General features: G+C 42.3%; 2 protein-coding genes across 3 annotated transcripts; both read left to right on the plus strand.

Annotated features, from left to right (window-relative positions):
• Positions 1 to 1,290: 1,290 nt before the first annotated feature.
• phgdh (phosphoglycerate dehydrogenase) lies at positions 1,291 to 8,362 on the plus strand. Its single transcript, XM_040147628.1, has 12 exons — positions 1,291 to 1,632; positions 3,176 to 3,327; positions 3,415 to 3,480; positions 3,583 to 3,637; positions 3,833 to 3,931; positions 4,047 to 4,179; positions 4,309 to 4,457; positions 4,637 to 4,789; positions 6,064 to 6,202; positions 6,512 to 6,639; positions 6,727 to 6,949; positions 7,888 to 8,362. The coding sequence occupies exons 1-12, from the start codon at positions 1,495 to 1,497 to the stop codon at positions 8,040 to 8,042; spliced, it is 1,590 nt and encodes a 529-aa protein (XP_040003562.1). The 5' UTR covers positions 1,291 to 1,494; the 3' UTR covers positions 8,043 to 8,362.
• Positions 8,363 to 10,139: 1,777 nt separating this feature from the next.
• On the plus strand, positions 10,140 to 14,003 carry klhl23 (kelch-like family member 23). 2 transcript variants are annotated; one of them, XM_040148899.1, is made up of 4 exons: positions 10,140 to 10,287; positions 10,441 to 11,726; positions 13,066 to 13,218; positions 13,296 to 14,003. In XM_040148899.1, exons 2-4 carry the CDS (start codon positions 10,475 to 10,477, stop codon positions 13,604 to 13,606), a joined length of 1,716 nt encoding a protein of 571 aa, XP_040004833.1. In that variant the 5' UTR covers positions 10,140 to 10,287; positions 10,441 to 10,474; the 3' UTR covers positions 13,607 to 14,003. The 2 variants fall into 2 exon arrangements, with proteins under 2 accessions (XP_040004833.1, XP_040004834.1); XM_040148900.1 differs by having other exon boundaries at positions 10,497 to 11,726.
• Positions 14,004 to 14,108: the final 105 nt, after the last annotated feature.

Consider the following 14,108-nt stretch of genomic DNA (forward strand, 5'->3'; position numbering starts at 1 on the left):
AGTCCAAGCCAAAAGGCATCTGAGAAAGATTAGGCCAAATTATTAGTATTATTATTTATTTGTATTATTTTGTGAAGTGCATCATCTCTATGTTTGTTTACAGAAAACAAAGTGAGGCCTTTAAAGAAAACAGCAGCTTCCCCACAATCAAACAAGGAAGAGCACACGATGTCTCGCGTTCGCTTTGCTGCCTCTGGCTTTGAATCTGGACATGATATTATGAAATCCGGAGATCACCAAGTCATTTTTGGAGTACAATGCTGAATCCAGTGTCAGAGATCTGGGTCTCTGTACAAGAGACGATGGGTCCGGCTCACACACTGGACAGCATATGCAACTTGCCCAAGAAAGGGGCCCCCGAAAGCCCCAGTCTCACTGTGAGTCGAATGAAACTTGTGCTGATCTAGTTCAAATGTGTCTAGTACCGTGCACTTGCGCAGTAAGAACCACTACAGTATGAACAGACACGATTAAAGAAAGGCCTTTATTATCATTGTTTTGAGACCATATCTTGAAGAGGGAACATGTCTCATTCAGTATCTCCGTCATTTCAGTTTTGTCTTTGTATGTTGCAAATTCCTAAACTTGGGGCAGGGTTGTATTACAGTACGGGAAAAGTGTATCATTCCACGGGGGGAGGGGGACCCTCCCAGCAGGTTAATTTGGATTCATGTGACAAAGTCACGAGATAGACATCCTGGAGGGTTCATACATGAATCCTGACAATCTGCGTCGGGGCTTTCCTACTCTTATTCAGGGTAACAGAGTCAGGAGTAGCAATGAATAAATGAATAGCGACATCGGTGCGTTTTAAAATCTAATGTCAAAAGCAGATGTAATGGAAGGACTGCGGCGGACTCGCCGAAACACTGAGCCAAAACTGAGATGGGAGGGCTGTCATGTGCAGCCGGAGGAGTCAGGTGATGAACAGTGTCTGTTGAATTAAGATTGAAAAAAAAAAAAGAAAAGAACTCGCCTGATCTAACTGACTGTTAAGTGGCAGAAGATGTGAGCAAAGTCGATTTTTCCTTGAATGGATTGAACTGATTTCTGTTGTAATATTATATTAAAATTACTTCATGTGAATTTATAGCGTGTCTCTTGTCTGGTAGCCTTATACCCATCCTAAAATGAATTACAATATATGGTTCTTTGCTTAATCTGACTTTACTGAAGTACTCGTCCTCCTTTGTGCTTCCCGATACTTCCAGTGCGCGACCTTTTTACCGGGGGGACCCGCGTCCCGTGCTCGTTAACGGGACCTCAGCGACCTGCAGGCTGCGTGCGGCTACGTCACAGCAGGAGATGCCGGGAGAGGCGGGTTTACTCCGAAAGGGGGCCGTCTGAAATCCGAGAAGAAAAAAAAAACAAAACCAAAACCTTTCAAAACCAGCAGAGGGAAAGCGACTCCCCGTGCCCATCACCCTCGCCGAGGCACCGACCATTCAACGCAAGTTACCCACCAGAGAGCAGCCGGGAGAGAAAAGCCCCAAGATGGCCCCCATCTCCATCAAGACGGTCCTGATCAGTGAAAGTGTTGACCCTCGCTGCAGGGCGATTCTGGAGGAAAATGGCATCCGAGTCACGGAAAAGCAGAATATGAAAAGGGATGAATTAATGGCGGAGATAAAGGTATGGTTGGTACTAGGTATAACAAAAAATGCTTTCGCGTGCACCGGCTGTCCGGCTTTATTTAAGCCCTTGAGCAAAATACCGACGTTTTTGAATCACAAGAGTTTTAGTTTTTTTTTGTTTTGTTTGTTTGTTCTTAAAAAGTCCCGTCGCTTTAGTCACTTTACAAGCTCCTGTGATTTGCCGCTGCAGTTGTCTGAGGAAACTACTTTAAAAGTCAGAAACCAAACGGCACCTGTAGTTTTTTTGTTTTTTTTTCTTTTTTCCTTTCATACGAAGTTTGTTGTAAGGTGTGTGCGCACTTAAATTTAAGGCTCTGTTCCCACGCTATGCACTCACTGAGCCTGTCACGTTTTTTGTTTTTTTTTGGGGCCAGACTGAAGAGTGACAATCGATCCTTATTTTAGTACCGCCCCCCGGGGAAGCTGATGCAACTCATCCCTCACTTTGCCGGTTCTACCATCACTGGGTGATGGTAGATTGGCAGCTTTTATCAGGGCCCCTGCCTGCAACAGAAGAAAAAATGTCTGCTTTTCACAAATCAGATTTGTCAGATTAAAAACAATGGGTTGCAAATGGAGCTGTTCTAATACAAACTAAGTGCATTGTTGTGCTTTGCAGTAGCTTCAGTGCCGGAATTGATTCACTGATTGGGCCCCTTTTTCCCCTTACTGATAGTTTTGATCACTCTGTCTTATATTATATTTTCTCTGGTTTTCACAAAGAGCTCAAGAAAAAACTAGCTTTTTATAAGCATTTTAGTTGAGACTATATCTGCACCTCATATATCATAGAGACAAACAGATAGGAGATGGGACCAGAGAAATGGCCTTTTTTTTTCACTCGCTCACTTAACTCACTTTTTTTGAGAATTGCTAATATACATCACTCATAGAGATCAAGAGATGTCTTAGCAGTTCATGATCAGCAGTAGTATAGCTTTGAATATATGCTAAAAGCACGTATCTGCTGTCACACAGGCCTTGGAGTGGGTCAGTGTGCTCTCACCACTCTGCCTGGAAGCGGACCAAGACCCTCCCTCTCTTTTCAGGCGGTCTTGGTCCAGTTGTTTGGTCTGCACTGGGGTTGGATTGGCAGCTTCGCGCACCAGAGTTCACTTTTAGATTTATGTCAGACGCGAAATCACCCTTGATTTCCGATAACATGAGTTAGACACACAGTTATTCAAACCATGTACGCTTGACATTAAATTAAACAATTTATAGTATTGGAACTACATTTTTGAAAAAATGCTCCTCCAGAAGATGTTAGCCTGGTAAAGTAATAATCAGGGTTTTTCTAAGGCTTTTATCATGTCCGTTTCATATTGGGCTGTTGTGGTGCAAAGTACCTAAAACTTTGCATTGAACAAAGAACCACAAAGTAATTGACACATAGTGAATCTGTGGATTTAGGGGTCCCTGAAAGTTTGGGATTACAAGGCAGTTTGCTGCTTTGCACGGTTGCTAATCCAGCCTTGACAAGATTAACAAAAGATATAAAACTCCTTGAGATCAACAATGTGCCTTTCTCGCAATCCTAGGACTATGATGGCCTTGTGGTTAGATCTGCAACCAAGGTAACAGCTGACGTTATCAACGCTGCTAATAATCTCAAAATCATTGGGAGAGCTGGGACCGGAGTGGACAATGTGGATGTTGACGCTGCTACCAAAAGGGGTATTATTGTCATGAAGTGAGTCTCCAGTGTATGCACAAGTTTGACTTGTACCTCAGTTTCAATGTAATGAACTGTCCATTAACTGTAGGCTGTTTTCTACAGCACACCAATGGGCAACACGATCAGTGCTGCAGAGCTGACATGTGCCCTGCTGATGAGCCTCTCAAGGCAAGATGAGTCATGTTTTTATGAGCCATTGTCAAGAATCTCAGTCTTTAGAATTGCACGGAAGTACTGTAAAATTCCACTAATATGCCGGTCTGTTTTCAGAAATGTGCCTCAAGCTGCAATGTCGATGAAACAAGGGAACTGGGATCGCAAAAAGGTAAGCAGAGACTTTTTTGATTTGCCCCCCGTGTGCCGTTCGAATGACTTTGTTTGCAGACGGCACACAAAGCAATTTACTGTTGCATGGACGACTCCATTGTTCATCCTGTCGGCAATAATCCGATGTGACACTTGGATCTGTGCGGTTTTGGATTTCGTAGACAGGGTCATTGTTTTGTGTCTAATTTTACAGTTCATGGGTGCAGAGCTGTATGGCAAAGTGCTCGGAATAGTTGGACTTGGAAGAATAGGAAAAGAAGTCGCCTCAAGAATGCAGTCATTTGGCATGAAGGCAAGTGAAGAGAGTGCAACATGTCAGGACCGTGTAATCGCATTTCTCAGTGGCTAATTGCTCTGTAATGTTTAGATGGAACAAACATGTTGACATAAACATTTTTCCTCGTCAGACTATTGGCTATGATCCAATCACTCCACCTGCGGTGTCAGCCAGCTGGGGGGTGGAGCAGATGCTTCTGGAGCAGCTTTGGCCCCAGTGTGACTATATTACTGTCCACACTCCCCTAATGCCCTCTACTGTTGGTGAGTTTTACTCAGGTTCTCCCCACCAAGCAGCAATATCCCTAAGATCTTGGCTGATTACACGGGCTCTCCCACATTGCACTTGCGAGCTGTAGAATTTGCTTTTCAAATGCATTTCTTGTGTCCAAGGTCTGCTGAACGATGAAACATTTGCTAAATGCAAGAAAGGAGTGAAGGTTGTGAACTGTGCGCGAGGGGGCATCATTGATGAGGCCGCTCTCCTCAGAGCTTTGGAGTCCGGACAGTGTGGAGGAGCAGGACTTGACGTCTTTGTCGAGGCAAGATCACAGCCTCCCATTGTCACACACAAATCTGATTACGGCAGTCTGCAATGACAGCATTTTTCTTTTTTGTTTGTTTTGTTTACAAATCAAACTTTGTCCTTTATTCACTCTTGAATATTAATAATCAAGATGCTGTAGTTTACATCTTATTTTGTGTTTATCTTTGGCTACAGGAGCCACCTAAGAACCGCTCACTGGTGGACCATCCCAATGTCATCAGCTGTCCTCACCTGGGAGCCAGTACCAAGGAGGCTCAGGCGCGCTGTGGGGAGGACATCGCCCTGCAGCTTGTGGACATGGTGAAGGGCAAGAACCTGGTTGGAGCAGTAAGTTTTACTCACTGTTCTTACACCTTTTTAAACAAATGATTTCTCAGACCTTGAGTTTTGTTGTTGCAAAACATATTAAAGTGGTATTTCAGCAAATTAGTTTTGGACTTCCGTGAAGTTGGGGGGACTTGTAAGAAACAGATTAAAAAAAGAATGGTCAAAATGAGGAAAACAGGACTTCTAGCCCCTAAAATGGCTAAAGCACCAAAAATAATGAATCCTTCACTTTAAGTAATGAAATGAAAGCTTCTTTACAACTTTTCCCACGTTGTTTTCAAACTCGGCACCGCCTCTTTTCAACACACCATGACTTCATCATGGGATTACTTTTTTCTCCACAGAGGACATAACGCCACTGTTTTTCTCAGGCTGAGTAGTCGTCCCCCACGACAAGTAAACTGTTCTTCATGTGTTGAGTTAATTGAGCAACCAAAATAGCTCATTGTCAACCTAACAGACTCTGAGGGTAACACGCACCTGGGTTCATGATGGCTCAGACCTGTGTCTCTGGACAATGTGGACAAGTGTATGGAGGAATTTTTCATGCTTTTTTTTTTTTTTTTCAATGAAATCCACAAAATCTTCAGACTATGCTTGAGGAAATAAGACACAAATCCAGCACTGTGACATTATAATCACCTTGTAGATACATTCCCTTGTTGAGCCTTGTATTCGGGTAAGTCTGTGTTCTGAAATGTGCCTTCATCTATTGGACTAATCAAAAATGTCCATATGTCCTATATCAACATTCTTTCATTATAACTTTAAGAAAGCGAATCATCTGTATCTGAAAATGAGTTCATATATCGGTTTCACCCTAAAATGTCATGGTCATGATCCAGCTAACTGTCAATAACCTGCACTTTTGAAGGTCTAGGCGTTAATGACTTGTTGCTCTGACAACAGTTCCAGATACATTTTTAAACCAGCTTCGAAGAACCAAAACATCCAGATTCACATCAAATAATCATCATCAATCTAATCTGAAAAGCTCAGGCATCTGCGACCAAAGAATGTGGTTCAGTTATGAGCTTTGGTTTGAATGAAAACACTCTGGGACTACATTGCATTTGGTTGACTAGGTCTAATCTGTTACTCTGTCTCCGAATTGTAATGATCGGAAAGTAGACAAAGGGGCACCATCATGACGAAAAAAAAAAAAAAGACTGATTGTTTGTGCATGGTGCTAAAAGCATCTGCTTTCAAGATGTGTGATCACATTAAATTCCCAAACGCACTCTGATTCCATGTCTTTTTCCCTTTTTTTGTAGGTAAATGCGCAGGTTTTGGCCAGCACCTTCTCCCAGGAATCTCACCAGCTGATTAAACTCGGAGAAGCCATTGGAGCTGTGTTGCAGTCGTGCACTGCCTCTAAGAAACCATTCAGCCAAGTCCAAATCACCACTCAAGGTAAAACTACTGCTACAGCCAGTTTGTTTAACCAGTGACCTGAATGGGACTCAAGTCATAGGAAGATAATACTGCAATAGTGGGGTTTTCTCCCTCTAGTGGTGTGATTGTGAAAGAGGCACTATAGTTGATGAGAGCTGGACAGTTGTGTGTAATCTATTGTAGAAAACTATGAAGATGTAGTTTCTTCTGTTTATGTCTAAACTTTTTTTTTTCTTTTTTCTTTTTTTAAAAAATTTTTTTTTTTTAAATGCTTCACTCAGTTTCAGTAGGGGCAGTTAACACTATGTACTGTTTCCTACCAACCAGGTGATTGGATGAAGTCCTCCACTGGTTACATGACTTCAGCAGTCCTGGTTGGACTGCTGAATGATGAATCTGGCTGCTGCCCAAACCTCATCAATGTGCTGAGCCTAGCCAAGGAGTCTGGAATCGCGGTACAACATCAACTCGTTGTGACAAATGCCACGTGACAATAAGGAGTGTGTGAATCATCATTTCATGTGTGTGAACTGACTCTTCAGGTGAACCAAACCCACCGTGCGTCTGACGGGGCTGCGGATGGTGTGTGTAGGGTGGATCTCGTGGCCGGTGGCTGCAGCTACAAAGCAAGCGGTTCAGTTCAAGGTGGTGTGCCAGTCTTGCTGGAGCTGAGTGACAGTGTGTTCAGACAACCGGTCTCTCTCATTGGAAATCTGCTGTTCTTCAAAGCCTCTGCGGGTCCTCAGCTCCTGTCCTCAGTGGCTGGTGAGAAAGTCTAAACTGGTGCATGAACCCAGATTTGTTCAAGGGGAAAATCGGCCCTATAAAACCGAAGGATTTGGAATAAGGCCACAGCTAATGGATAGCACCAGTTTGTGTCTGTATTGACACAATTTTGATGGATATTCAAGGCCCACCTATTTGTGTTTTTGGTGTATTAGTGCTGCAGTGAGGTGTTGAAGCCAATTCACGATCAACTTGTAAATTAAAGAGCTGAGTCCTTTTTCATGCTTCATCGTTTTACACTGAAAAACTAGTACGACTCATATGCACAGTCTGCTGAGGACCAATTTCACCACCAAATGCTGGCTTGATAGACTTTTCAGAATTATCCATTTAATATAATTGTGCACCCTCCTAACTGACATCTAGTATCAAAACATTTCTCTTTAAAGTGATATAGATGACTGAATTATGTTTTTATTGTGTCATGCACATACCTTCATACACTTGTGGTGAGGGCGGACAAGACACCAAAAGGTCATATAAACAAGATTAAGCCAGAATGTTCCAATCAATGAAGCAGTGAGTCAGGCCGATACAGTATAATGTAATCGGCACAGAGTGCAGACACAATGTGGGTTTTTTGTTTATTTGTTTTGGTTTTTTAATTTAACTTTAAAGCCATTGAAGGGGGAATTTAAGTGATCTTTGAAGTTCAGGTAGAAAATGTCTGGAATCTTTTAGTAAAAATAAAGCATGCATTGCTGTCAGCAAAGCCAAAACTGTAAACCTGAATTTTGTTTTACATTTAGCTTTTTTTTTTTTTTACTTAAAGCTTTCGATCATAATAAAAGATGGTGCTGAGTTATGACTTCTAACAACTAAATAACAATTGTTCCCTGAGGGTTTTCTTTTTTTTTTTTTTTTTTTCCAGCTTTAAATTCACACCTGTTTTCTCTTTTCGGTTGTTCTTTGTTTAGGACTACTGGCCACAGAGGGAGTGGAGATTGAGTCTTTCAGTGCTCCCTCAGACCGCACTGGGGATCTGTGGTACTGTGTGGGGGTGTCCTCTCTCCTGCGAGACCTCGGTGCCTTGAAGCCTCTGGTTAAGGAGGCCGCACAGCTCACCATCTAAATGACAGCAGCAAAACTTGCACAGTGCTGGGATAACATTCAGTATCTGAAAATCTAAACACGTTCAAGAGTGTCTGATATAATTGATCTGTCTTGGTCTTAGTGTTTACAGCTAACAACTTGTTTAGAAGTTGAACACTTGTAGTTTAAAACTTGAATTTCGATGACATTCCAGCGTTTAGATGGTTTACGAATGCTGTTGTATTTGTAGTTGTAGTGACACTAAATGATATGTTCAAGTGTCATGTGTTCTTCAGTTTGTTGTTTGACCCTTTCAAAGCAGAGATGTAAAATAAAATGCACTTACTAAAACTGCTGCAAGAACAGTTTTTTTTTTTTTTTCAGTAAGACTTTATACTTTACAAAATGAGCACAGGTACAACCGTACTGTATAATGCAATTCAATCTAACAGCCATACAATAACTCTTTTTGGAAGTTTAAAGTTTAAAATTTTCACTTTTGTTAACCCTGTGGCAGAAGAATTATGTCAATTGTGTGATCATTTCTAGGCCATAGTTTGCAGCATTGGATCACGTTACATTGTACAAGTGAACATAACTGATGAGTAACAATGTAAATGACAGCTGGTTCCTTTGTGGATCTTTTTTTTTTTTTTTCAACCCACACCACTAACATAAACAATTTGTAAAATACTGTATACAAATGTACCGCTCTGAAATGGACAATTCTTCAGTATGACTGCTCTTGGCCTTTAAATACATTTTACTTATACTGAATTTTACTTTGAAGAATTTGCTTTGGTAAAGGATTTGGAAACATTTTCCACCATTGTTTTATGCATTTGTTTTTAAGTACTGAATTTCTGGACGACTCTGTTTTTAGTCCTCTGCCTGCGTGAAATTTATGTACATTTTCTCTAAAACAAGCCACAAGTACTGCTACGTAAAAAAAAAAAGAAAAAAAAATACTCCATCACAAGTAAAAGTCCCGCTTTGAAAATCCTACTTAAGAAGTATTAGCAGCTAAATTTAGTTAAAGTATCAGACTCAAAAGTACTGGACCCCTGTGACTGATTTATTATTATACAGTATATAACATTTATAGATGGTTAAAACTGATGGATCAGTGTTTAAGCAGCATTTTACTGTTGTAGCCGGCATAAGATGGAGCTAGTTTTAATTACTTTATATACACTTTTAACCACTTCATATACAGTGGTGGTTCCCTTTCCTATTCTGCTACACACATTTGCATCCATGTTTTGGAGTCTAATCTTTGCTTTATTGTGAATTACTGGAAAATAACTTACCTCTCGGAGCCGCTTATGGTTAAGTAAATTGAAACCATGTGAAAAGATTAGAAGGGAATCGTCTCTTTTGGATTGAACTGATAACAACTCATAGACATCTGAAACATGACAAGGGGCCTCAACATGACACTTCCTCTTTGTTGAGGGGTCAAAAGCCAAAAATGGAAGGGAACCGGCGGTTTAATCTTTTACAGCGTGCTGTATTTCACACCCTTGATCGTGTGTTTTTGTCCTAAATCTTAATCTGAAAGTAGCTACAGCTGGTGGAGTAGAAGTATGGTATCAGAAAAGGGGAATGGTCACGTAAGGTAGCTTTCCCACCACTGAAATCGAGTGTGAATCAGCTCCTGTGGTTATATCTCCGATATCTTGTGCAGGAGTGAATATTGTGCACTGTGCTGCTAATCCTTGCTAGGATTAGGCAAAGCCTTGGCCACACTGGAACTGGGTTCCAAATGCCATGGCAACGCCAAGAATGGGGGGGGAAGCATGAATAGAGAGCAGCGCAACGGCTCCTTGCGGTGCTGGATGTAAGGCGACGCTCGTCTGTGCCACATTCGTAGTCTGTCGGCGATGCCCCTCCGGCTGCCGGGTGCAACCTTCGCGCCGTCCAGGAGCGCGTCACGGGACCGTGGATGGAGGTTATATTTAGAGGCTCGGGGAGAGAGAAAGGGACAGCGGCGTCGGGCGATTCTTCTGAGTGGCTGTTTGGCTTTCATCAAGGACCTGCCGGTGGAGACTTGAGTGGGCTGTTGGAGAGGAGGAGGGGGTTGGGGTGGCCGCTGCGCTCACACACACACACACACACACACACACACACACACACGCATAACCAAAATAGGATAGAGCGGACTGCGACCGATCGGCAGGAGCTAAACTGAGGTTCATGTGTTTTGGAGACGAGCGTTCAAGGAGAGGACACAGCCGAGTGTCAGTGTTGAACAGCACCGATTATTCATGGATATAGGATGAGAGGTAAGCCTGTAATATCTCTCCTTGAATGTAGTCCTGTATTTAAGGGCTGATCAAAGGGAAAATTTCACCGCCGTGAGACTGTCATTAATTATACATTTGAATGTGACGTCACGGTTTTGCTATGCTTTTTTTTTTTTTTTTTTTTTTTGCCAGCCCATATAATAGGTAGTGGATTTGGATCACTGACATGTTTCCGCGTGTCTTTCCAGTGACCATGTCACGCCAAGAAAGCGACATCTACACATACGACTTCTGTGATGGTGACCATCCAGCGGAGCTCCTGGGCGCTCTCAGGCATTTCTACATTAGTGGCCTGTTTACAGACGTTTCTCTGCAGTGTGGCGAGTCCGGACAGGTGTTCCACTGCCACAAGGCTCTGCTGTCAGCCCGCAGCTCCTATTTTAAAGTCATGTTCACAGCTGATATGAGGGAGAGGTCAAACAGCGTCGTCAAACTGACGGGGGTTGACTGCGGGGTTCTGGGTGCTCTGGTGAACTATGTGTACACAGCCCGGGTGTGCATCACCGAGAGCAACGTTCAGAGCCTCCTGGAGGCTGCGGACCTCCTGCAGTTCACTACCGTCAAACAGGCGTGCGAAGAGTTTCTCATTCGCCTCCTGGATGTGGACAACTGCCTGGGGATGCACGCGTTTGCTCAGCTGCACCTCTGCCCTGCACTGGAGAGGGAGGCCCGGAGGATGATGCTGAGCAGGTTCCCAGAGCTCATGCAGCAGGAGGAGTTCCTAGAGCTGGACCATGAGAAGATGAGATCGGTTTTGGCAGCTCAGAACTTCACTGTGCAGAGGGATGATGTGTTGATAGATGCTGTAGCCAAATGGGTAACCCATGACTTGGATAATCGTGTTCGCCATACTGCAGACCTCCTGCACTCCATCCACCTGGACCTGGATGAGATTTACTTCAATGCTACTTCAGAGGTGCACGGGCAACGCTTGCTGAGCAGTGAGGGGAAATTTAAATCTCTGATAATTCAGGCTTTAAGATCCAATGGCAAGGAGATGTCTGCAAGTAGAAAAATGTCTTCAAGCATGTATATCATCGGTGGGTACTACTGGCACCCTCTTTGTGAAGTTCACATCTGGGATCCTATCAGCAACACATGGGTGCAAGGAAAAGACATGGCTGACCATGCAAGGGAGAGTTACAGTGTCAGTTTACTTGGAGCAAATATCTATGTGACTGGCGGTTACAGGACAAACACAGTTGAGGCCCTGGACACTGTTTCGATTTATAACTCTGACTATGACGAATGGACCGAGGGTTGCTCCATGATTACAGCAAGGTACTACCACTGTTCTGTGGCTTTGCATGGCTGTATCTACGCCATTGGAGGCTACAGAGGAGGAGCTCCAGAGCGAGAGACTGAATTTTATGATCCTTTGAAAAAGAAATGGTTTCCTGTGGCCAAAATGATCCAAGGTATGCAAAATATTAGGTGACATGTTATATCCGGGGATTGACTGAAAAGGAGGAAAAAAAGAATGAATCAGTGTTGAGAAAACAATTTCACCACAAGGTCCATTGAGTGTTCTAGAGCTTACGATCACATCAAATGATCTTCATCAATAGGTGGAGTTTGCCCTGGTACAGAATTGTCAATGTTCAAATTCCTAATTTTTCACTGGACTTCACTGTACTTCTTGTCCATGTTCTGAGTTCATCCTTAGCCTTCCAATCTCCTCATGAAGATCATGTTATTTGACTGAAAGCTCCTGAACAGCTTTTAAATGGACTTTCTGGTCAGTTTTTTTCTTTCTTTTTTGTCATGTGCTGTTTCCAAAGTCAAGAGAGAAGACTGAACCTCAATAAATTAGTGCTTTTCTAAAAATACAATTTTGGTGGTACCAACTATTCATTACCAATTGAACGTCAAAGTTTATCCATGCAGTTCATTAAAAACACAAAGTTTGAGCATAAAGGTTCATACTTAACCTAGGGAATAGCAGTTTGACAAAAAATCTTGACACAAGATCCACTTATTAGTCTTCTTTCTGAGCTATCAGTCACATCTCAGGTCCTTCATCAGTAGATGGAGTTGGCTCAGTTGTTGTGGAACTGGTTCAGTTCCCTTATTCTAGATACTGGTATAGCTGAAAGACCAGGAAGAAATCGAGTAGGGAAAATTTGGTTAAAATAGTGCACGTTTTTACATTTTTCTTTTACAACTTAAAGCTACACTAATCATTTTCTTTCATTTAAGGTTCACATGACTACTTGTTGCTTGTAGTGACCAACCCACAGAGAATTATCACCCAATTCTACTGTTCTCCTCACAACTACATAGCATTATAGTGGCTTTCAGCTCATTGTTTTACGGTTCGCTATTGTACTATTTTGGTTAACCCTCTTAAACTAATTTTACATCACCTGCCCACCACCAAACAGCGGACAGACAAAGTTAGCACCAAGCTGGTGAACATAGCGGAGCATCTGGCAGGTAAACCCAGATATTTCCCTCATGACTTGGTGGTGAACAAAACAGAGCTAAAAGCAGAGTGAACATTGGACTTAATTTTGCCAGAAACAAAACTCAAAATAAATGCTAGAGTTGCTTTGTGTCTGTTGAATGTGTAACTTGTATGCTAATAACAATCACCTTATCAACTTTAAAAGCTGATAATGTGGCAGTGTTGTGTTTCCTCCTTGTAACGCTGTCCCCAAATGATCAAAAAATCAATTAATGCATGTTTCAGACATTAACATTTATAGACGTTTGTTATTGATCAAATGACACATATAACCTCTGTTCCCTTTGAAGGTGTGGGAAATGCCACTGCCTGTGTAATGGGAGACAAAATCTATGTGACCGGAGGCCACTATGGGTACAGAGGTAGCTGCACCTATGAAAAAATCCAGGTCTTCAGGCCAGATGTCAATGAGTGGAGTATCACTACAATATGTCCCCATCCAGGTATGAGAAGAAGAAAAAGGAATGTGAGCAACAATGGTCTGAATACTGTTTTCTAATTAAAAGTCATCTATTTTCAGAGTACGGGCTGTGTTCTGTGTCTCTCAACAACAAGCTGTATTTGGTGGGTGGACAGACGACTATCGCAGACTGCTACGACCCAGAGAGAGACGAGTGGAGACCATTATCAGTGATGAAGGAGAGGAGGATGGAGTGTGGGGCTGTGGTAATAAATGGATGTATTTATGTAACAGGGGGATACTCCTACTCAAAAGGGACTTATTTGCAGAGCATTGAGAAGTACGACCCTGAGCTGGACTCATGGGAGATAGTGGGGACCCTTCCCAGCCCAGCCAGATCACATGGATGTGTTTGTGTTCACAGTGTTTAGTGTCAAACCCTTATCACATATGTTTATTTATTGTCATTTTGTGCCAAATGGATCAAATGGTGAAGTGTATTCTGTCAAAGTGTGATAATGTCAGGTATACTTTCACATAAGATGACATATTAGCCCATGTTTTGCACTGGGTGACTGCCTTTAGAGAACTACAAATTTGCCAAACTGTTCATATGCTAAAGAATAAGTATGTAACTGTACCTCAGGGGCTTCACAATTACCATTTTAGTTTACCATGTTGGTTATTTCTGTTTTAATAGATTGAAAGGAAACACTGAAAAGAGAAAGCTCGTGCCTGTTTTGAGTATGATCAAAATCTACATTAGAAACACACAGAATCCAGCTCAGACCAATAATGCACTAGGACACTTAAAAGCATCTTTTTTTAGTAAACCTGTACCGCCAGGCTGCTGCTGAATAAATAAATCACTGCAACTGTGATGCGATTTCTGCCTAAATTTATGAATTAGTTTCATAAAAGGTATTACAGTAG

The sequence above is a fragment of the Xiphias gladius genome, chromosome 16 (assembly GCF_016859285.1).
Source record: "Xiphias gladius isolate SHS-SW01 ecotype Sanya breed wild chromosome 16, ASM1685928v1, whole genome shotgun sequence".
Lineage (NCBI taxonomy): Eukaryota > Metazoa > Chordata > Actinopteri > Istiophoriformes > Xiphiidae > Xiphias > Xiphias gladius.